Raw genomic sequence first — 23,696 nt, forward strand, 5'->3', positions numbered from 1 at the left:
CATGGTATAAATTTGATGCGAGCTTTAAACCTGTATGCGTGCCAACGTCCACAGCCTGATTGGAGGGGACAGACAGCACAGAGGTAGATGGGAGAGCGGGACAAGCCGTTTCCTGGAAGCCCAGAGAGACTGTGCGCCTCAAGGACAAGGAAGTAGTATCTGTCTAATACCATCGAGAGGACAAGAAAGATGAAGACAGGAAACAAAACAAAACAAAACAAAACAAGTCTATTCTATTTGGCAATTTTTTTTAAATGTTTATTCATTTTTTGAGAGAGAGAGAGAGAGAGAGAGAAACATGAGCGGGGGAGGGGCAGAGACAGAGGGAGACACAGAATCCGAAGCAGGCAGGCTCCAGATTGAGCTGTCAGGCACAGAGCCCAACGCCGGACTGGAACTCACCAACTCACAGAACCGTGAGATCATGACCCCAGCCGAGGTCCGACGCTTAACTGACAGGCGCCCCTATGTGGCAATTTCGCAGCATTTGATCACCTTTCAATCTTTACCTCTCCACAGAAATCTTTAGGAAATGGCAAAAGATTTATGCTATCTGAAGAGAAACCAGAGCGTGCATCTGATCACTTTTCCCTCAGAAGTAAGCTCGGAGAGAGGCGCTGTTCTCCTCGCGGCATAGGCGGCCTGCCCTTTCACACACACACGTGCAGACGCACGCACCCTGTCAAGTGCTAAAAGCCATGAAGTCTGGGTGAGGCTTCCATTTCTTTTCTTTTTGCCTCTCTGTGTTTTCTCATCTGCAACGGTAAGTGTGTTATGTGGCAATTTAAAAAGCCCATCGCGTGAGATGATAATATATATCTGCGTGTCCCCAAGCGCCCTGTGGCCGGCCGGCCGGCCTTTCTGAGGGGTGCCCGTTCCTCCCTGCCCGCTGCTGACAGAGAAGCAGTAGCGGGAGAAATAACGGATAACTTGTGCGGCTAATTCTGCCTCCCCTCGGCTTTGTTCTGGGTTACCGGGCTGTGCTGTGTCCCAGGCGGGGGCTCTGTGGTCGGAATGGAGGGGCGGAAAGAACTGACGGGGACTGACGCGAGGGCCTGGGTTGCTAAGTGGCCTGTTTAATCTAGAAGCGCCTTTTATCCTGGATCTCTTGACCAGCCCTGGGGGGAGGAGGGGTGGAGTTAATCAGGCCTAGAGGAAGGGCCTCTGAAGGGCGGAGCCAAGGTGGAAGAAAGAACACTTTAAATAAAGGGCCCACACTGGCTGCCCAGGAGCCCATCCTCCACCTCCTCCGTGTCTGTCTGTGAGAAGGAGTCGCGGCCGGCCCGCAGCCCGAGGGACACGATGGAGCCCGAGGAGTACAGGCAGAGAGGTGAGCGACGGGCACCCTGATGCCCTGCAGCAGCTGGTGCTGGTGGTCCGCCCTTAGGTTTTGGGGGTGTCATTTGACTGGAGCATCAGACGTGCCCTCTGCGAGCTGGCTTCCGCGCAGCTTTTTCCTGAGGAAAGAATGCAGGATGGGAAATTAAAACTTTTCTCAACCTGGCTTTCCCCCTACCCCTCACACGCCCACTCGCCTCTCCGTCCACTCTCCCGTGTGTCGCGCTTTTCTGGTCCAGGGCCCCACAGACACAGGGTTCGGATTCCTGATCCGCGAAAGGGGAAAAGAATTCATATTCTGCAGTGGCAACAAAAATTTCCCCCAATATTCTGTCGTCGCTGCAAAAGCCTTTCTTTATATTCGTTTCTCTCTGCGTGGATGTGTCAGCACTGTTCTTTCATGTAGTCCCTCATTTCCTAAATGTTTAGTGAGCAGCTACTCTGTCTGGAGCCCTTGTGTGGTGAGAAGGAAGCCATGGTTAACCCGTTTTCAGGCGTGGCTGGCTAAGGGGAGCAGTGGACAGCTGCTAACCATTTTTCTCTCCGTAGCTTTTTCTGTCCTCATCCCCGCTGGTAGGTTATATCGTCTAAAATGTGTTTGCTGTAAGCTGTTGTCCCATGTGAAATGCAACTTTTCCTCTCTCTCCTCCCCCCAGACGTAACTCACCTCAGCCTCTACCTGTCTGCCCGCGCTGGCTTACTCCATCGCTTCCCAAAAGTCGTCAGCAGGTTCCCGTAGACATGTATCCTGTGCAGAGAATACAAATACATCTCCGCCCGCCCCTGGACAAGTGGCGGGCAAGGTCTAGTGCTCTCAGAGCTCTGCTGGGGTGCCACTACAGTCACAAGAGGCATCAGCTGTGGGCGGTTTGGAGGAGAGCACAAAGGGAAGAGAGGAGGGTGTCGAAATCCCACTTTGTCTCCTTCACAGTTTTTTCTGGAGCTGGTCCTGCACATGAGAATTTTTGCAGAGCTGGTGCAGAGACAAGAAATAGGGGTCCCTCTCCTTTTCTCTGTTTTATTTTTTTCAGGGAGAGAAAAGCTTAAAGAGTACTAAGGAGGAATTTTAGATGTTGAGAGAGACAGAGGGAGGGAGACAGACACAGAAAGGGAGAGAAGCAGAGAGAGAGAGAGAGAGACTTAGAGCAAGAGACAGAGGCACTGTCTGGGAGAAAAAGGAAATAATTTACAGTGGCTCCAGAGTATTTGAGTTGACTCTTTTTCTTCCTTATTTATTTGTTCATATGTTTGACAATTTTTTTTTTTTTGAGTATCTAAGAAATGCCCCAGGCATTGAGGTATTGGTGCAAACAGAGGGAGAGAAGTTGAGTGATTAAGACATGGTTTTGCATTTCCCCAAGACTTGAGGCTAGTGCCCCGTTCTCAGTCTGGGTGTGGTTGTGCTTTCAGGATTCCCTGAACCACAGAAATTACATACCATATTTTTTGTGTGTGCAAGCTCACCGTTTTCATCACATTCTCAAAGAAGCCCATGAGTCCAAAAGTGAGGAATTACTGGTCCAATGGGAATAGTGAGCAAGCAGATTTTTCAGCTTGGATCAGAACATGGCATAGGAATTTAGGGTGTGTGTGTGTGTATGTGTGTGTGTGTGTGTGTGTGTAACAATTTTTGGATAGAAAGAGCCACAGAGTTTCTACTAAACCTGCAAGGTAGTGAATTAATTAGATGTTCTGTTTTTGAGAAGAAAAGAAAGGTAGGAGAGACTATCAAGATTGGTATAGATAATGGAAGAGGGAGGAAAAAAATGTTTTACTTCAGTGCTAGAGTTTTACACTTCAAGATTTTCCGTCTTCTTCATTTGTTCACTCACACACTCCCCCCACCATTCATTCATCCCCTTACTTATTTTTTCACTCTTTTTAAAAATTATTATTTTAAGTAATCTCCACACCTGATGTGGGGCTTGAACCCACGACCCCAAGATCAGAAGTCACACACTGTGCTGACTGAGCCAGCCAGGTGCCCCACGCTCACTTATTTTCTTAAATTCTGAAGACAAGGCTGATGCTGGGGATCAGACCCTCTGCCCATCAGCCCATGAACCCATCTCCGTCTTCACCAAGTCTGTTGGCTGTGAGCCAAGGGGGTCAGGCATGAATTGGCCGGGCCCAGTCGGGGGACATGAGGCTGGTTTCTACTCCCCCCTTGTAGGAAAAGAGATGGTGGATTACATCTGCCAGTACCTGAGCACCGTGCGGGAGCGGCGGGTGACTCCAGACGTGCGTCCTGGTTACTTGCGAGCCCAGCTGCCTGACAGTGCTCCCGAGGAACCTGACAGCTGGGACAGCATCTTTGGGGATATTGAGCGAATCATCATGCCTGGGGTGAGATATAGTCGCCACAAAGATGATTCTGGGTTTTAGAGCAGAGGAGGTGGGGGGGGGGGGGAGTAGGCCTGAAGAGAGGCCTGCCTTGGGTAAGCCTGGGATGCCTGCCCCTTGTACACCAACACACAAGCCTGACCTGTGGGCTGTAGAGGGCCAGGACTGTGACCGAAATTAGGTTTCTGATGCGAGGGCTGACCTGTATGCTGGGTAGGAGGCTGACACCCCAGGGCCTGGCCTGACAGATGTGTGGAAATCTAATCGGATGAGATGAGAATGAAAATTGGGTCTGAGGGGAAAGGCCGATGTGGATAGCATGACAGAGAGAGGAGGCTGGAGACAGTCCCTGAAGCCCCAGCTGGGAGAGCCAGGGACTCTCCTACAGAATGCTGTGACTCACTGAAGGGAGGGAAGGAGGCCCAGAATACACCTTCAGAGGACACCCTGTCAGGGAGGGAGGCCCAGGATGCTGAGTGAGGCTGGAACCGTGTCGTTCCCTACCAAGGGGGATCTCGTGATTGAGGTGCTTTTCAAGAGTAGGAAGGAGCTTTCCAGTGACAAAGAGCACAGGCTGGTGACAGCACTGGCAGGGCCAGGAAACAGACAGAGGCTGGCTGGTGCTTGAGCTGGAGCCCGCCTCTGTGGGTTGTGAGCCATCCCTGACCACCAGGGGCGAGGAGCCGTGCCAAGGTGCTTGTGTTAAGGTGTACCAGTCCCCCTCCCACAGAAGGGCTACCTATACTGAGCTCCGTGCCACATGCCAGACACTGGATGAGCCCCATTACAGGCTAGCCTGTTTTATCCCACAGTGATCCTACAATCCCTGTTTTAGAAATGAGGAAACTGAGGCTCAGGGATATTCATTGTTTTCTCAAAGTTACAGAATTCGTGGCTGGCAGATCCAAGATTTTAGCCGAGGGCAGTCGTAGTCCAAAAGCTCTGCTCTTTCTCCTGTACTAGTATCCCTACTAGTGTGTGACAGAGTGTTCCAGCCTGAGCCTGTGCACCCAGGCACTGCCTTTCAGCAGCACCCCAACAAGCAGGCTGTCCTCACTCTGCTTGCTGGGGACACTGATGTCCTGAACCACACGTGTCTAGTCTTTTCCTTCCTTCCTTCCTTCCTTCCTTCCTTCCTTCCTTCCTTCCTTCCTTGCTTCCTTCTTTCCTTCCTTCCTTCCTTCCTTCCTTCCTTCCTTCCTTCCATGTTTGTTTATTTTTGAGAGGGAGAAAGAGAGAGTGCAGGAGGAGGGGCAAAGAGATTGGGAGACAGAGGATCTGAAGTGGGCTGGCTCTGGACTGTCAGCATAGAACCTGGTGTGGGGCTCAAACTCAACGAACCGTGAGATCATGACCTGACCCGAAGTTGTACGTTTAACAGACTGACCCACCCAGGGGCCCCTGAACCACATGTGTCTAGAGACTTTCTGAGGCTGACTTGAGATTTACAACCATCATCCTCTAAGAGATTTAGATGTGACAGAAATGTGCCTGGAGGCAGGGATGCTAAATTATTTAAACTCAGAATAAGTGTCTACAAACGTATTGGTTGGCAAGTTTGTACAAAGCCAAATACACAGCTCTGTCTGACCACTCAGCCTATTTCATAAGCATCTTTTGAAAATTTCCCTATCGTAAAGCTTTACCAAGGAAGCTAGCTCCCTGATAAGATTATCTCATGGATTTCATTCTGTAAAGTGTAATCTCCTGAGGGGCCAACTGTAGTTTCGTAGTGAGACTGAGAGCAACTGTCAGAAGAGGCGGAAGTGAGCTGATTTGTTTGATTGCAATTCCAGCAGTTGCTGGGGGTGTGTGGTCAAAGAGACTCACTTCTGGACCCAGAGGTCTGCCTGTTTTTGATAAGTGTTCCTCTAGCCTATCTTATCATATTTATCTTGCAAGGACAGATAATTGGCTCTTGATAGGGCGAGGGGATGGAAGCCCTTCTCTGGGGTTTCCAAAATACCGTCACTAAGGACACTGATAATGAGGGCCCTGTCTTCCATCTAATCTCACAGGCCGTACCAGCCTCTGAGAGATGGCGTGAAAGCAGTTGGCCCTTTGCTTTCTCATTCTGACCAGCCTCTCGTTGAAGACTGGATTGATTTTTCTCTCCATGCCGCGACACAAACAATAACTGTCCTTCTGCTTTAGAAAAACTTCCTCTACTAGGGGCGCCTGGGTGGCTCGGTTGGTTAAGCGTCCAACTCCTGATTTTCGCTCAGGTCAGGATCTCACGGTTTGTGGGTTTGAGGCCTGTGTTGGGCTCTGTGCCAACAGCATGGAGCCTGCTAGGGATTCTCTCTGTCTCTCCCTCTCTCTCTGCTCCTTCACAGCTTGAGCGCATGCTTGTGTGCTCTCTCTCAAAATAAGTAAATAAACATTAAAAAAAAAAAGAAAGAAAGGAAAACCTCTTCTCTTCATATGGGAGAGAAAGCAGCACAGTGGGAGAAGGCAGGACACCATCCTGCTTAGGAGCTTGGGCTGTGGGGTTAGACAGCCTTGGATTTCTGTCTTGGCACGGTTATCTGTGTCTGTGAGGTGGGTGTGATCATGTGGATGCTGCTTCGCACTAGCCAGCCCTCATTCTCATCTGTAAAACAGGGGTAATGGTAGAATTTACCTCATAGGGGTTTTGTGAGGATTAAACAAGATAAAGCATGGAAAGGGGGAGATATTGTTAGGTAGAACGCATTTTGTCTGGCAAAAATCGGAGGAAGAGGTCTGATTATCTGAGTCAAGTCAGGATAAATGATGTGTCTATTACCGTATGACTAACTTACCATGAACATTAGTGCTTTTCATTTGGCAATTTTCTTCCTAGACCAATCCACATGATAGCCCCAGGAAACAAGATTTATTTTATGATGAGAAACTGAGGTCAAGAAAGGTGTAGAGGACTATCTTGTTTTTATGGGGTCTGAATCACGTATAAATTTTGAGATCCCCTGTAAGAAAATAAAATTAAGTGTGGTTCTTGGAAAAGACCCATGCAAACATGGGGCCATGGAGCTTAAGCTCCTTAGCTTCACAATAAACCTACAAACTCACACAGCTGGTTAGGGACTACGGAAAGACTGAAACCTGTGTCCTTGGACTTTAATCATATGCTTCTCCTACCACCTGCACTGTCTAGGACACTACCCTTCCTAGTGAGGGATGAAAAGAATTTGTGCATACCAAATAGCTCGATGATACACTAAGATGTTGACTAATGAGTTCTCAGTAGGGTGGAACATCTATCTAGAATGAGAATGTTCCATGGGTTCAGGGAAAGGATCAAAGGGGGCTGGGAAACTGGGGAAGGGTTTGTGGAGGAAATGGGTATTCAGTACCTTTCTAAGAATTAATAGGTTTTGGAAGGTTCTGTCAGTAGGGGAAGTGTCTTCCTGTCAGGGGACACAGTATTGCTCAAAACATGAAATGAAAAGGGCATGTTCATAAAACAGGGAGATGAAGTCAGATTAGATAATCAATGAGTCTAATGTGGGGCCCTGTCTTTCCACCTGGCTCCTGCTTCCATCTGGTTCTTCGACCTGATTGTGGGCTCAGGGGTTAACTTGGAGGTGGGGGTCCCATGCCCTTGGGCTGGCACTTCCCCTGCCCTTTTCTCTCCTTTCACCATCCCCACTGGGAAGCTAAGGACAGCTTTGAATCTCTGCATCCTGATCCTCTGCAGGAGCTGTGTGCCCAGGGAGCTCAGCGTCCATAGAACAAAGGGTGTTTTTTTGTTTTTTTCACAAGAAACTGGATGAGGCAGGTAGCCTATTCTTCTGGAGCTCATAGTCTCCTCTTCCTCTTTATTACCGGGCAGGGTGGCATGGGGGACAAGCACTGGAGACTAATGTGCACACTATCCAGAATCCACAACCCTAATTACTATACCTGTTTTCATTTTGCATATTCCCTTCTGGTCTTTGCACAAATGCTCCACTGAGGAAGCAGCTTAGACTATGAGGAATATGGGTGGCAAGAACACCATGAGTCTGTTTTATTTTTACGGAGTTGTGTCATTTACTGGACTGTCTTAAAAGTGTCAGCCCATCTCTAGAGTGGGTGCTTCCCCTTTCCAGAGAGGGTGTCTGGTAGAGGAAAGCCTCCCAGATGAGCCTCCTGGTGCCACACATGTATGTGCTCTGCCTCCAGGTGGTACACTGGCAGAGCCCCCACATGCACGCCTACTACCCGGCTCTTACCTCGTGGCCATCACTGCTGGGAGACATGCTGGCCGATGCCATCAACTGCTTGGGATTCACCTGGGTGAGTAACGATGGCAGTAGCTCTAACCAGTGGCAACTGGCAGAAAGTGACATCCTGAGGCAGACATGTTTTGTCCTGATCTCTGAAGTGGGTTCCGAGTTAAATGTTAACAATGGCTACATTCTTTGGTCTTAAGCTCTATATAAATTACCTCATCTTATCCTTTAACCCTGTGGAATCATGAATAGTGACCCATTTTGTAGATGAAGAAATTGAGGCTTAAGTAACTTATCTCCCCAAGCTCACACAGCTCATAGAGGCAGAGATGAGATTTGGACCGAGATCCGGTTATTCCCACGGTTTGTGATCCTAACTAAGCACTTTGGTGCCTGTGGGTACAACTTTCCCTGTGTTCTTGTCTTTGCGGGGTGAGGGATATAGCCTCAGACTTCCCTTAATAACCCCCTAAGCACCAAACAGCTTTAAACTGTGCCAGAAGCCTCCTAGAACAGCTTTATATTTTAAGCCTGAAGGGTGTGTTGTGGGGAGGGGAGGCTGAGAGGAGTGAGGGGGGAGTGTTGATGTCTTTTCCAGGAAGGAGTGCTTTCTTTCTTAGTCCTAGAACTTGTCCCTGGCCTTCAGAAAGCCGCTTGGCTGGATATTTGGGACACTAGGGAGGCCAAATGGAAGCAATCATTTTTAGGGCTGTTTCTCCATAGAGCTTTGGAGTTAGGAAAGACTCCACTTCACTGAGGGTGGCATCAATCCAAAGCCCTACATTCTCTTCCCTTTTTGGTTTGGTAAAGGATGAGGTGGGAATGGGGCCCAGGGACTGACATTGACCCCTTCTCCAGGGGGAAGATAGGTCAGGTTCTCACTGGTAGTGCAGGGACCCGGGGAGGGCCAGGGCAGAGACAGATGTGTTTCTGGGGCCGGTGTGGAGTTGCATTTGGTGTCCTGGAGCTGTCTGGATGAAGTTGCTTTCCCTCTTTCAGGCTTCCAGCCCTGCATGCACGGAGCTGGAGATGAACGTCATGGACTGGCTGGCAAAAATGCTGGGACTCCCAGAGCACTTCCTGCATCACCAACCTGGCAGTCAGGGAGGCGGCGTCTTGCAGGTGCCTCCATTGGCAAAGCTCCTCCCAGCTTGAGTGCTGAGTAGTGAAAGATCAGCTGAACCCTTGCCCAGGCAATTCTCCTGTTCTCCATGGAGGTTCCCCTATGTCATCTACTGCCCTACTATTGCTGCCACCGCTCTTGCCTTTACCATCATCACTGTCCTGATTGCCGCCAGTATCACTGATGCCACCACTGTCATGGCTGCCACCTCCGCCACTAACACTGCTGCCGCCTCCATACTTCCTTTCATTTTCGTTTGAAAAAGATTGAGAAATCAACACATTATCACATTTCCAGTATTGCTTGATTCAGGTTTCCTAGTTTATGAACTGACAACTCCCCTTCCTTGTCTTATTTAACATCTTATGGCCAATGGGAAAAAAAAAAAAAAAAAAAAAAGGCAAGTAGAAACTTCTTTCCCTCCCTCCTGGGTCCAGGAGACCCTTGGTAGTAAGAAAAATTAATGACATAAATCGATTTATTTTATCATATAACCCTATCATTTGGATATCTGTCGATGATAGTTCCTCAAATATTTCTTTTTTTGTCAAGAGCAATCAGCATAATGGAGCTTGCTGAGTGCCTCCCACAGACCGTGCACATTGCTAGGTTCTTTTGCATCTATAAACCTTGGATATTCAGGAGGGCCTGGTTCTGAGACCTTTGAGAACCCTCAGATTCTTTTTTCTTTAAAGCTATTTTTAATGTTTATTTATTTTGAGAGAGAGAGAGAGAGAGAGAGAGAGATTGACTGACAGAGAACATGAGCAGGGGAGGGTCAGAGGGAGAGGGAGAGAGAGAATCCCAGGCAGGTACCACAATATCAACGCAGAGCCTGATGCAGGGCTTGAACTCATGAACCATGAGGTCATGACCTGAGCTAAAATCAAGAGTCAGACACTGAAACGACTGAGCCACCCAGATGCCCCGAGAATTCTGATTCTTAAATTCCACTGTAGTATGTAATTTTCCTGCTTTTATATTCTATAAGATAGAGATGATAATAATAATTAATAATAATAACAATAATGTTTTCCTCACAGAGTGGATATGGACATTCAATGAGCTCTTCTTTAAAATAAAACCAGCCATGGTGCCCTGAGCTGAGAACCAGAAAGGTTGCTGGGCTCATTTGCTAGCTAAGTGACTCCCTCTCTCTCTCCAGTCTTGCAGCAAGATTAAAATCCTCACAAGGAAGACAAATTACTGCATGTTGTGGACCTTCTGTATTGTTTGCAAAAATAGTTACAGCTTCAGGTATTCTATCTGGGAGACATGCTAAATGTCTGCTGTACACGATCTTGCTTTTCATTTAATTATCTCAAGAACTCCATAGGTAAATACTATCATCGCTAATTTTTGAGATAAGAGCCCTGAAACTCAGAGAGATTAAAAACTTGTCCCACTTGCTCAGCTGATAAGTAGAAGAGTGAGGATTTGACCCCCCGCCTGTCTAAATACAAACTCTGCTTTCTCCTGTATTCATCAGCCGTGTGAACTTGATTCTGTCCTGTAACATCTCTGAGCATTGCTATCCTCATCTGTAGACAGGAGTCACAATAACCTCAGAGAGGTTTTATGAGGAGCCGAAGGGACCACAGAAAGTTTTGTAAACTACGAATAGCAATGTAGACGGAAGGTGGCATTATTATTAGTATTACTATTCTGCTGACTTCCTTGTTGCAGAGTAATTTCCAGTTACTGAATATCTAATGGGATCTGATCTCTACCACTCCCCATGACACTGTCTGCCAGGCTTTTTAACAAGGAGCTATCAGATGTCGGTCACCTCAAGATTTCAAGAAGCAAAGGCACCAAAGACTGAGTGAATGAATGATGAGAAACCAAGATTTCTGTAAGGTTGCTGAGGGGGCCCACAGGATTCCCATAATTGTGTGGCCAGAATGAAATCCTATTCAACCCTCATTTGGATGATCAATCCTCCCACTCTGGGAGGCAGCCAGAGGGATGCTTTCCATTTTATAAGTGGAAAAGAATCTTCCAGAGAGGCAATGTTAACCCAAGGTCACGAGAGCCATTGGCAACAGAATCAAGGCTGAAGTGACTAGCCTCTCACATAGGCCAGGACCTCTCTCTCTGGATTATGCCTTTAGAAACAAACTGTTGCCATTCCTAAGAAACTGAAAGTTCTTTATGTTCAGCAAGTTTTAAGTGGGGAGCAAACATATCTGTAAGCAATTTGTACCTAGCTGAGGCCGAACATTCTCCTGTTGGTCTCTGTGGCCTCTGAATAAAGAGGTTGGTATTAGGTGAAAATGTGCTTTCATTACCTCCCTAGAAAATGAGAGGAGAGGGAGGTGTCCCAGGAGTGCACAAGGTGTTGTGAAGGGACAATGTGGAATAGGCCTGAGAGTCAGGAGGAAGGACAGCCCCTTTGGCAGGAGACCCTTCTTAGGAATGGCTATCACACACACACACACACACACACACACACACCCCACCACCACCACCACACCACACCTAGAAGCCTGGGGAATATGCCTAGAGAACTCAAGGAGAGGCTGCCACTGGTAATCCTTTTTCCACTACAGAGCACAGTCAGTGAGTCCACCTTGATTGCCTTGCTGGCAGCAAGGAAGAACAAAATCCTAGAAATGAAAGCTTCTGAACCTGGGGCAGACGAGTCCTCCCTGAACGCCCGGCTCATTGCCTATGCCTCTGACCAGGTGAGTTGCCCAATACAGGCCAAACCTTGGGGTTAGGGCTTGGCTTCTGGAGTCTTAGCTCTTGAGTAATTTTTTTCTAGACATGAGTATGCTGGAGCTCAGGGCAGTGAAGGCCTTGGAGGTAATCTCCAGGAACCGAAGGGGAAGACACACAAATGTTAGTTTTGATTTCTTTAGTCTGGCTTCAGCAGTATGTTTTTTGGCGGGGGGCCAGGGGGCTGCTCATCCCAGGATGACACTGCTAACAGGTGTCCATGGTCCTAGGCTCACTCATCAGTAGAAAAAGCTGGTTTGATTTCTCTTGTGAAGATGAAATTTCTGCCTGTGGATGACAACTTCTCACTCCGAGGGGAAGCTCTTCAGAAAGCCATCAAAGAGGACAAGGAGAGGGGCTTGGTGCCTGTCTTTGTAAGTCAGAATGTGTTCTGAGCTTAGAATTTTAGAACCTGGAGGTGAGGAAGGAGTATGGGCAGAATTCAGGCAAGTAACCTGCTGCAAAGAAAAACAGAGATGTTGTCAAATACAATGTTTTACAAATTATGAGTTATTGTTTGTTGGTGTGTTAGGAAATAAATTCTGTGGATCATAACCCGCATAAGAAAAAATAAGTAGAATAGAGACTATCTGTAGCCAGACTATGTATTGTTTGGTGAGACTTTTATTTCAAATACACACATATATATGTACTAGATTGCTTTATAAAATATATTTCTCACTGTGGGTCTTGGTAAAGTGTAATGTGAAATACATACTGTTGAGGTGGGATGGGTGGGGTAGAGAATACCTGTGGTTAGAATCTTTGTTTCAGGCCAAATGTGTCACACAAGCCCACCCTCCCATGTTGACTTCCTTTATTTTCCTTCAGGTGTGTGCAACGCTGGGGACCACAGGGGTCTGTGCATTTGACTGCCTGTCAGAGCTGGGCCCCATCTGTAAGTGTCTGCCCTGTCTGGCTAGGAAAACAAGTAATGAACTTCAGAATGTTCCCTAGAGCAAGAACCCAAAACTAGCTCTGTGGAATGATCCTCCTTGGTCATTGCAGAGAGAGTAAGAAGAGCCACCACAGCTTACAAATGCCTTCTCCTAGGCAGTCAGGTCACAGCTTTTCCCAGTGGTGGGCGAGGGGTTAGAGAGCCGCCCCTCGACCCCTGCCCTGCATCCTGTCAGGAGACAACACTGGGAGGTCTCCAGGTTTTCTTGCCCTCTCAGTTGTATGCTGAAATCTACTCAAAGTAAACTATATGCAAAACCCAGGGTAAATGAGGCACAGTGAAATATTTTCTCTTCTAGGCTAAGGAAAGGAAAATGGTAGGCTAGGGGAAGCCATAGGAGAAGATAAAGGCAGAGAAGAGACCCAAAGCAGATTGTTTAAAGTCCCCAAGCAAGAAATCCACTAGGAAAGAGAGACGTCCCCTCTCTAAAGTTGGTGTTAGATGCGTTAACATTTGGGCTGGTGGGAAGTTAGTTTCTGTGCCAGGAACTTCTAGGTTGATGCCAAGAAGATGTCAACCCTCTGGCCAGTTAGAAAGAAAGGCCAGGTATGGCTCTGTGGACTTTCCCTTTAGAAGGCTCCACTCCCATTGATGTGCCCCCCTGCTCCCATCTCCACATCCTCCAGCCATAGTGAACCATCCCTTCTTCTCTTCTCTTGAAGCCCACCAGCCACTGCACAGGGAGAGAGATGCCTTTGAGCTGGCTGGTGGCAACCCCAACTCCCACCCCCAGTCCTGCCTCCCAGCCGGGTGACATTTGCTTCTCCAGGTGCCAGTGAGGGGCTGTGGCTCCACATCGATGCTGCCTACGCAGGCACTGCCTTCCTGTGCCCCGAGTTCCGGGGGTTTCTGAAGGGCATCGAGTATGCCGATTCCTTCACCTTTAATCCTTCCAAGTGGATGATGGTGCACTTTGACTGTACTGGGTTCTGGTGAGTGTGACAGCCAAGCTTCTAGCCCATGGGCAAGCCTTCCTTCCTCTGCAGAGGCCTCAGCCACTAATCCCATTTGGAAACCCACAGGGTCAAGGACAAGTACAAGCTGCAGCAGACCTTCAGCGTGAACCCCATCTACCTCAGGCATGCCAACTCGGGCATGGCCACTGACTTCATGGTGAGTGGCCAGGAATGGTGGCCTCTGAGATGGAAACTGGCTGCACCTGGCCCCAGAGGGTCTTTTTTATGTTGGCTCCTATCTGAAATTAGCACACTGTGAGCCCATCCCCTAATATACTGCTGTATGCCTTTGGTTTCTAAGTATATGCAATGAAACCCAGAAAATAGTTAAAAAGCCTAGAAAATGAGACCAACCTCTGAGGCAGTATGCACATTTCTTGAGTATGTGTGGCATTCCTTAATTCCCAGAAATGTCTTTTCTATCATGAGTGGATCAGTTCCCTTCTGTCTCCATCTTGGATAATCTTTTCTGCCCAGCATCGGGGAAGGGTGGAGAGTTTCCTTGGGTAGGGAAAGAGGATCCTTGCTTAAATCGTTTTTATCTCTTGTCCCCTCAGAGAAAAGGTGGGAGGCTCCATGGGAGGTGATGGGGCACAGGGACCAAACTTCTTGAGCTTCTGGATGCCTCTGAGCAGTCCTGGCCATCCCAACTTGCTCGGTTTCTTGAACCTGCCCACAGTTTCAGCCTGTACTGACTCTTGTGGAAACAATCTTTTCAGATTTACTCCTCAGTTTGAAGACAAGCCTTTCCTTTAATTGTAGGGAAGACAGAGATGTAAACCAGTTATATATCCGTGGCCAACGGGAGGCAGCAGAGCAGAGAGAGATGAGCTTGGTTTGAAATGCCATGCCAGCAGTGGGCCTTTGAGAAACTTAACGGCCCTCTCTGAGCTGTGGCTTCCTCATCTGTAAAAAGGGCACACTGGCACGGATTTGATACGGTATTATGAGGCTGAAATGGGAATGTACATGTAGATCACTTAACACAGTACTGGGAACGTGCCAAATGCTCAATAAACGGTAGGGCTAATATTCCTAAAAACTCTTAAGCTGTAGAGATTTGCTATAGCAAAATGGTTAAGCATTTAGGTGCTAAAGGGTGATGGCCTGTGTTCCTCCTTATTCCTCCTTGTTCCTCCATTTGTTAACTTGTGTGGCCTTAGTCAAATGACTTAACTTCTCTCTCTGGGTTTCCTTATCTGTAAAATGAGGATGATGATAATATTGGCTTCTTAGGCTTGTTGTGAGGATTAAATGAATTAATGCAGTGAGGCGGAGAGAGCAATGCCTGATGTCTGTGAGATTTAGTTTGTAAAGAGATGGTTCTGTCTTGTCTCCTTGGGCAGCTGAGATGTCTTGCCCATTTAGTCCTAAATTAATAGCTCTGTCATCTCTTGATTTTTATTGGTTATTCTCCTTCAGGCCAGTTTACACTTCCTTTAGATTTTTGAGACTGTTGATTGCCATCGCAGGTAGTAAGCTTACAGACTCTGTAGAAGTTGATAAAAATAGACAAATAATGGTTCTTTCATCTCCATTGCCCTGTCTGGTAGGTTTTCAGAAAATTTTAATTAACAAATTTTTTTTCCCCCAGCATCCTAAGGGGCACGTATCTTTAAGGGTAATTCTAAGTTGTTTCTTTCTTGAGTGTGAAATGGTGCCCATCCTCCTATAAGTGAATTTGGATCATAATTGTAGAGTATTATCTTACCTTGGCCCACTTTGGATCTCGTGTTCCTTTTTTTGTTTTGTTTTGTCTGTTTGTTCACACCAGTATCTCAAGATGTTCCTGTGGTTCATTCCCATCAGTTTGGAGATTTAATGGTGCTCTCTCTCTTCCAGATAACTTATAAAAATATTGAATTAAACTTTTTTTAGCACTGGTTATTTATATTTCTTAGCCTTATTATTTATATTTCTACATCCAGAAGGTACTGCTGTATCCTTTTCCTTCCCCCACCTCTAACTGTATGGATTTAATTTTCAAGTCTCAAAGAAAGTCCTAGAAAATTGAAGCTTCTGTTTGTTGTGATCCTGGGAGTCTTCACTGCTGTTCTGACCCAAACTCCTTTTCACTCAGGTTGCTGTAGCTTTAAATTGAAGGCCAGCCATGTTTGAGATAAGCCAGAAACAGAGCACCTTCCTGGGAGAGAAGACTTAGGGACTTCATCCTTAGGCCCTGGCACCACCTAAAATTAGGGCTAGATTTTCTGACATCCAGCTCCCACTAGTGGATGGGGCATTATCTTCCTTTGGCAGGGGAGACCTGCAAAACCTTGCAAGGACACAGAGGAGGCTTGGGGATGTCTCGAGTTCAAGAAGATCCATGTCATTCTTTGTAAGTCCAAATTTCCTGCTCTAACAGAAAGTATCAGCTAGAACCACCCTGCTGGGTCAGCATGGATTGGGTTTGGAATAATGGCCAGAGGAAAAACCAGGTATACGAAAGAGTATGAAGAAATAAAAAATAATCTCTGCCTCTCATTAAAAATTATTATTATTTTAATATTTATTTATTTTTGAGAGACAGAACGTGAATGGGGGAGAGGTAGAGAGGGAGACACACAGAATCCAAAGCTCTGTCAGCACAGAGCCCGACGCGGGTCTCGAACCCAAGAACTGGGAGATCCTGACCTGAGCCGAAGTTGGATGCTCAACCAATGGAGACATCTAGGCGCCCCTCTGCCTCTCATTTTAATTTGCTGGTGAGATAAAGCAGTCAATTGGCCATAACAATTTGAGAAACCATATTTTTAGAGAAGGCTCCTATTATCCATTCATTATTCTCCTAGAGTGTTTATCTAACAAGGGGTAGAGTTGACTGCTTTCTCTGTCACAGAAATTTTGTCCTGTGTCCAGGTTTTGATGCCCTTTTCTGGTGAATGAGTCCCCAAGCCAGTCCTCACCACTAGAATGTTTTGCTTAAAAAACAAAAGGCTTAGTATTTGATGTAGGAGAACCTTGTCCATCAACAAAGGGGGAATGTCCCCAAAGGGAGCGTGCCGGGTCAGGAAATAAGGGTGAACGGTGAAGGTGAGTACAGTTTTGAGGATTTGGCAATCCTGTGGATGAGTAGATAAATACTCAGTGGGACAAATATTTATTTTTAGTCAACAGAAATTATGGTGAAGCATTCGGACATTTACTTTCTGACCATCGGAGGAAGAGGTCATTAGAAGCCACCTTACTCATCAGGTTAACTTCCAATGTTTTCCAAACCCATTGGTCTGTTTTCAGATCTGCGAAATCAGTTTGAAATTGGTTTGGTAATGTTTAGATCTATGGTGCCCCCCGAACCTTGAACTTTGAGCTCTGTTGAATTGGTCACCAGGAACAAAGGGTCAATTTTGGTTAAACAGAGGCCGAGATGTGGATGTTCATTTCAAATCTGAAAGCTGGAGTGATGCCTCTTGTGGGCACAGGGGTGTCACAGGATGAAGTCAGGACAAGACAGAGAGGTTAAATACTGATTATCTTGGTCCTAGGCAGAAATCCTGCTGTGATTTGTAGCTCACGTTTTTATCATCTAAAAAGCCAACACTTGCTGACAACTTCCTGCGAGGCTCTTTGCATTGGTTCTTTTCCTGCCTTCTCCTTTGTTCAGGGCCATGGACTTGGTTTCCACTTGTCCTGCTCTTGGACAAGGGTAACTACTGGCCGCTTTCACCATGACTTGGTCACATGACAGGGCAGCCTTGGGATAATTTGCCTTAGCTTCTCCTTAGCAACAGCTTTGGGAGTCATGGTGACACTTTCTGTCCCTGGAGGTCTGGGCAGGCAGGGGATGATAAAGCTGAGGAGTGCATGAGGGAGCAGTGCCCTTGCCTCTAACCATGAGCACTGTGTTCCTTTGTTCTAGCACTGGCAGATCCCCCTGAGCCGGCGGTTTCGCTCTATTAAACTCTGGTTCGTGATTCGGTCCTTTGGGGTGAAGAATCTTCAAGCACACGTCAGACATGTATGTAGTCTTGCTATGTGTCCTCATGGGGAGGAAGGCTGGTTTCTGCCCAGAGGACCTGTGGTGTTGGCTCAGGTGTCTGAGCCTGTTCTTGGACTCCTGGGACTTGATTATTTAGGGTAGCCATTTCTTTGTTAGTTAGAGGGACACTGAGCAGAACATGACACCAAGGGCTATCTGCTGTCTGTCCCCTTGAATAAGTGTCTCATTATTCCTTCTGCTATCATCAAGCACCTGGGAGTGATGCTCCCAGTGCCTGGTTTGCAGAGAGAGAAAGAGAAAATAAATCACAGGGCAGCTAGTGTGTCTACGGTAGGAGTATATCCTTTTAAGAATTTTCCGATTATCACAGCAGTCTGAAAATTTGAGTCCCTATTATGGTTACACCTGAGACATGGCTCTTCTGGCTGTGAGAGGTAGACCTACCAAGTCTGGAACAAACATCTCTCATCGTGTCAGTAGGTATTTACTGAAAGTCTATTTGGTACAATTTATTTTGACTCAATTCGACAACAGCAACAAAAAAATCATTGCGCTAGAAACAAGACCCAGAGGTGAGACAGGCATTGTCTCTCTGTCATATTCTTCATGAAAGGGGTGGGACTTCACTGAGAACTTTGGCCAGCAGTGTTTTTCTCTCATTTCTCTGAGTGCCTATGAGTAAGACAAAGCCATTGGTAAAAGCCATGGCATTAGATAAATCCAAAGACATTGTCCTTTATTACTCTGTCCACCTACCTTTCCTTTAGGAATTCCGTTTTCATTAAGTAAACACAAAACCAAATAAGATGTTTGAAGCAGTAACAAAGACTGGCTTAGTGTTGGTAATTTTACATTTGTAATAAACGTCAAGGTATTTGTCAACTGGACATTTATCAATGAGTGACTGTCACCTAGGATATTGAGGGATGTTAGGCCCTTTGTACTCTAAATCCTCAGACCCATGATTGGAGGTAGTGGCTGAGGAATGAAGATGGTGGAGGTTACAAGGCATCAGGAAAACTCTTAGGACTGGGTATTCAATGTGTAGGTGCTGGTCAACTCCCCTGATGCTCCTCTTACAAGTCAAAGCTCTGAATTCCCATCAGCTTCCCCACACTCCTAGGCCTGGCTTTCAAAGACCTGGTTATCAGCCTTTATTTTAGCTCAGGCTTCTCAATGACCCATTTCAGCTGTATCCTCAGTCTGCCTCTGCACCTTCACCTTCACTTTGCCCTCCTGGACTGCTCTCTCTTCTCCGTATGTTATTAATGGTTTAGGTTCCATTTCTCCCAGGAGCTTTCCTGACTATTCCATCTGTCCCAGTCACTGCTTCCTTGTCATTCCTAAGATCACCTATTCAAGCGCACTTAACAAAACTGGGCTCAAAGGTTACCAATGTCCCACAACAGTAAGAGGTGGAACTAAAACAGAGTTGTTTGATGTGAGTTAATTTTATTTCTTCAACTTGACTGTGCTCACAATTATGACTTGCATAGCATCTTAAATTTTAAAAATACCTTATAGTGTTTTATTAGATTCTTACAACAATGCTTGGGGTGGTCACCCAGACTGGCCCCATACTGCCCTGCTCAAGAGTGGAAGGCCTTCTCTCTTCACAATTTTGGGCTATCTTCTACTATGTGAGCTCTTGAAGGTTATAGAAAACCAAGTTGTGTATCCCTCTGTAATACAGTAATGCTTTAGAAAATGGAATCTGGGTTTGGTGTTTTAGTTTTACCTACTATTTGGTGATCTTAGACAATTTACTTAAACTTTCTGTGTTTGGCTTTCTAATTTATAAAATGGGAAATGGTAATACCTCTCTCAGTGGTTTATGGTGATGATTAAATGAGATAATACATATACAGACCTTATTTATAGTACAGGGCCTAATGCTCAGCTAACAGTCGATGAATATTTTTTTCTTCCCTTCCTCCTCCTTCTCCTACTTCCTCTTCCTTCTCTCCCTTCCTCCTCCATTTCCCCCTTCTTCTAATGACAACAGATCATTGTCATCATCATCATCATCATCACCAATCATTTACTGTCACCTAGAATTGGGATTAGTAAACTTTTTCTGTAAAAGACAGACACTAAATATTTTTGGCCTTGTAGGCCATACTATTTCTGTTGCAACTACTCAACTCTGCCATTTTAGCCCAAAAGCCACCATAGACAATACATAAACAAAGGGGCATGGCTATGTTTCAGCAAAACTTTATTTACAAAAACAGGTTGGGGGATGCTGTATTTGGCCTGGGACTATAGTTTGCCCACCCTTGACCTAGAGTGGTTCAGGGCACTGGGAGCAGCAGTTTTTTTATTCGTCCATAAAGGTGGTTTCTGGTGGCAGGGATGCTGTGTGGTTTCCCTTTTCCCTTGGCCCCTGTTTCTACCTTGTTGCAAACAGCTTATGTTGTAGGAAGCAGCAGAGCATGGTGGGAGGAGCATGTGCTTGGTGACCAGGAGACCTGCATTCTGCCACTTGTACCTTGGGGAAGTCACTTTCTCTCAGCCCCTCCTAGGAAAATGAAGAGGTTGGACAAAGATGACTTCTGGGTCTCTTTACTCAAAAGTGTCAGCTTCATGGTTCTTACCTAGCCTGACTCTAGGTCTGTACCTGAGATGTCTTAATGGTACTCATGTAGAGTTAAGAAACATTTACTTGGAAAGATCAAAATTGGTAAGGCAGGTGGTTCGTGGAAGTTGGCCTGGAGGGGAAGGAGATATGGGGAGAATCCTGGCGAAATTAGAACATGAATTGCCAAAGTATAAAATAGTTAGAAAACATTTAGAAGGGTGCCTTCTCTCAGAGCTTTAGGACTTGAAAATGAAAAGTTCTTGGGCAGTGATTGGAGACCATTTTATTTATTTATTTATTTAAAAAAAATTTTTTTTTCAACGTTTTTTATTTATTTTTGGGACAGAGAGAGACAGAGCATGAACGGGGGAGGGGCAGAGAGAGAGGGAGACACAGAATCGGAAACAGGCTCCAGGCTCCGAGCCATCAGCCCAGAGCCTGACGCGGGGCTCGAACTCACAGACCGCAAGATCGTGACCTGGCTGAAGTCGGACGCTTAACCGACTGCGCCACCCAGGCGCCCCTGATTGGAGACCATTTTAAATAGACTACACAGTGGTCTCTCCCAGAAAGAAAGGGGTCTGGATGAGGTTTGCAGCAACTTGCTTCAACGTGGTCAAACAAGAGCTTAGCTGAATTTTTTGAGTTCTCTTGAAATCAAGTATCAAGTCCGAAAACCAGGTGATTCAATGAGAACCAGGTGATAGCAATTACTTAGCAAATATTTTATTGAGATCCTTCCGGATGCTTGAAGAAATTTTTTTAAAATGAAAGAAAAGTTAAGACCTGCCTTTGTTTGGTTAATAATCCTAGGTTAAAAAAAAAAAAGGAAACTTAAAAAAAAATGACATAAACTTCAATGAAAGGTTAATATGGTACAAAGCTTTCCATTTTTTTACTGTGGTAAAATATACATAACATAAAAATTTCACTTTAACCATTTTTAAGTGTACAATTCAGTAACATTAAGTACACACACAACGTGTGCAACCATCATTACTATTTCTAGAACTTCTTCCATCATCTCAAATAGAAATTCTATACTTGATAAACTGGTTCAGTTTTCTGTGACGTATGTGGGGAGGATATGTAAAAATATGTACCCTGTGTAATATAAAAAAAAAAAGTGGGGGAAATGAAATAGCATTTGAGGTATAAGATTTGAAAAGGTTTGAGAGGTGAGGGAAAGATGTAGGCTTAGGGTGAGGGCACAGCTGTTGACAGCCCCATGGTGCCTCTACATACCGTAAAAACAAGGATGTCTTCGTTTGGGCAGATGCAGCTAGTACACGAGGTACGTGGCTGGGAATGCAGAGAATAGGTTGGGTTTTTGCCCTCGCTTGCCACCTCAACCAGTCAAAAAGCTGTGAAACCAAGATATGAGGCCAGATTGCATTGATGCCTTCTTGTTCTGGGGGCAAGTTGAAAAAGAGCCCTCAGAAGTGATTTCTTGAGATGAATCTGATGTGACAAGTAATAGGGAGCCATTGGAGGTTTTCTGGCTTGGACTATGAACAAAATCAAATGGAGAAGAAACTCAGGCAGAAGACTTTCAGAACTCTTCAGTTCAAAGGTGTCACTGGTGTAAACCCATTTAGCAGAATGAAAGTTTATGCGGAACTGTCCCTTGTCTGATTATTAAACTCTGTTCTCTACTTACACTTCTAGGGAACTGAAATGGCAAAATATTTTGAATCTCTGGTCAGAAATGACCCTTTCTTTGAAATTCCTGCCAAGAGGCACCTTGGCCTGGTGGTTTTTCGTCTAAAGGTAATGCCATCTTCTATGGCTTATGATTAATAGTATTGGCTGGTTAGCCTCTTGGAAATATAAATGCTGGGCTTCTGGGGATGCTTATTGGGGATGTAATATAGACTTCACTTCTCTTTATTTTTCAAACAGGGTCCTAATTGTCTCACAGAAAGTGTATTAAAGGAATTAGCTAGAGATGGTCGTCTCTTCCTCATTCCGGCCACTATCCAGGACAAACTGATTATTCGTTTCACTGTGACATCCCAGTTCACCACCAGAGATGACATCCTGAGAGACTGGAATCTCATTCGAGATGCTGCCACTCTTATCATGAGTCAGCACTGTACTTCCCAACCTAGCCCTCAGGTTGGGAACCTCATCTGCCAAACCATGGGACCCAGAGCCTTGGCCAATGGGATGTCCCTTCAGTCTGTCAATGGGGCCGGATATGACCCAGCCCAGGCCAGGAAGATCATCAAGCAGCCTCAGCATGTGGAAGCCAGTCCTGTGAGAAAGGAAGACAGCTGCCATCTTGAAACCCCGCTGGACCCACTTGATGACGACTGCTTTTCAGAAGAGGCCCCGGATGTCACCAAGCACAAGCTGTCCTCCTTCCTGTTCAATTATTTGTCCGTGCAAAATAAGAAGAGGGCAGTGCGTTCCTTCAGTTGCAACAGCATGCCTATGAGTGCTCAGAAGCCACTGCCCACAGATGGCTCTGTGAAGGGCTCTTCTAGGGCCAGAATCTTCTCTAGGTTTCCAGAAGAAATGATGATGCTAAAGAAAAGTGCCTTCAAAAAACTAATCAAGTTTTACAGTGTCCCCAGCTTTCCCGAATGCAGTTCTCAGTGTGGGCTCCAGTTGCCCTGTTGCCCTCTGCAGGCAATGGTTTAGATCAGGGTTTTCGGCCAGAACCCAAGAATGTGTTTCAGGGAGTCTCTGCACTCCTCAAAATTGTGTGCTGAATTTGTGTGCTTATAATGTGTATGTGCATTCTTCTTAACAGAGCCTATAATTTTATCAGATTCGCACAGAGTTTCATGACCCACAACAGGATACAAATGGGGAGTTTAAGCCAGCATGGTACAGAATGTTCTAGCAGTCTGGTCAGAGAGAAAGGACCCAAGGTAGTGTACTGACAGGCAGCTTCTGTGGTTCAGCTTGTGATATGAAATATAACATAGAAATAAATTGTACTTGTCTTTAAAAAAAGTATCCTGTGTGACTTAATTGACCATTGAAACATTGATTAGTTAATAAGAGATTATCCTGGAGCCTAAATGCATGTACTTAATGGATTCTACTTTGCAGGATGCTAAAGATTTGGATTTAACTGTGAAAAAATGACTTTGGAGGAGCCCTTGGTATGAAGAAGGCAGGCAGTTTGAGTCAGGCACTGTGACTTCCAGTTGACAAATGAGGAAACTAAGGCTCTGGGTCACAAAAGCTTGTAAGTGGGGAAAGCCAGGTCTCCTTGTCTTCAATAATGCCCATGCCATTTCCACCATACTGTGCTGTTCAGGCTTGTACTTGATCAGAAGCTCCCAGTCTAGCAGGCCCCCGGTCCTTCAGTACATTTAAATGTTCCCTCTGTAGGTTTGGAATTTGTACATTTTCTCTTCTTCTGGACGCTGTAGTCAAATAAAAGTTGTGCTCACAGGCAACCTGACTATGGTTAATTTATATGCCAAGAACCATTTTCTTTCCATACGAGATAGCTCTGAAATTGGTTATTTTAACAGCATAAATGGTAAACAAACAAAGCTGGATACTAGTTAAAGTGGTAAG

The 23,696-nt window shown here is 45.9% G+C and overlaps 1 protein-coding gene and 1 non-coding gene across 4 annotated transcripts; one reads left to right on the forward strand and one right to left on the reverse strand.

Annotated features, from left to right (window-relative positions):
* Nucleotides 1–396: 396 nt before the first annotated feature.
* Nucleotides 397–23,572, forward strand: HDC (histidine decarboxylase). 3 transcript variants are annotated; one of them, XM_058737759.1, is made up of 12 exons: nt 397–767; nt 3,512–3,684; nt 7,828–7,941; nt 8,877–8,999; nt 11,553–11,687; nt 11,952–12,095; nt 12,553–12,619; nt 13,449–13,611; nt 13,702–13,792; nt 17,495–17,593; nt 21,825–21,926; nt 22,059–23,572. In XM_058737759.1, the coding sequence occupies exons 2-12, from the start codon at nt 3,520–3,522 to the stop codon at nt 22,800–22,802; spliced, it is 1,947 nt and encodes a 648-aa protein (XP_058593742.1). In that variant the 5' UTR covers nt 397–767; nt 3,512–3,519; the 3' UTR covers nt 22,803–23,572. The 3 variants fall into 3 exon arrangements, with proteins under 3 accessions (XP_058593742.1, XP_058593741.1, XP_058593743.1); XM_058737758.1 differs by lacking the exon at nt 397–767 and adding an exon at nt 852–1,330; XM_058737760.1 differs by lacking the exons at nt 397–767; nt 17,495–17,593 and adding an exon at nt 852–1,330.
* LOC131518312 (U5 spliceosomal RNA) lies at nt 458–572 on the reverse strand. Its single transcript, XR_009265003.1, has one exon. It is a non-coding gene; the product is annotated as a U5 spliceosomal RNA (small nuclear RNA).
* Nucleotides 23,573–23,696: the final 124 nt, after the last annotated feature.

The sequence above is a fragment of the Neofelis nebulosa genome, chromosome 7 (genome assembly GCF_028018385.1).
Source record: "Neofelis nebulosa isolate mNeoNeb1 chromosome 7, mNeoNeb1.pri, whole genome shotgun sequence".
In the NCBI taxonomy this organism is placed as follows: domain Eukaryota; kingdom Metazoa; phylum Chordata; class Mammalia; order Carnivora; family Felidae; genus Neofelis; species Neofelis nebulosa.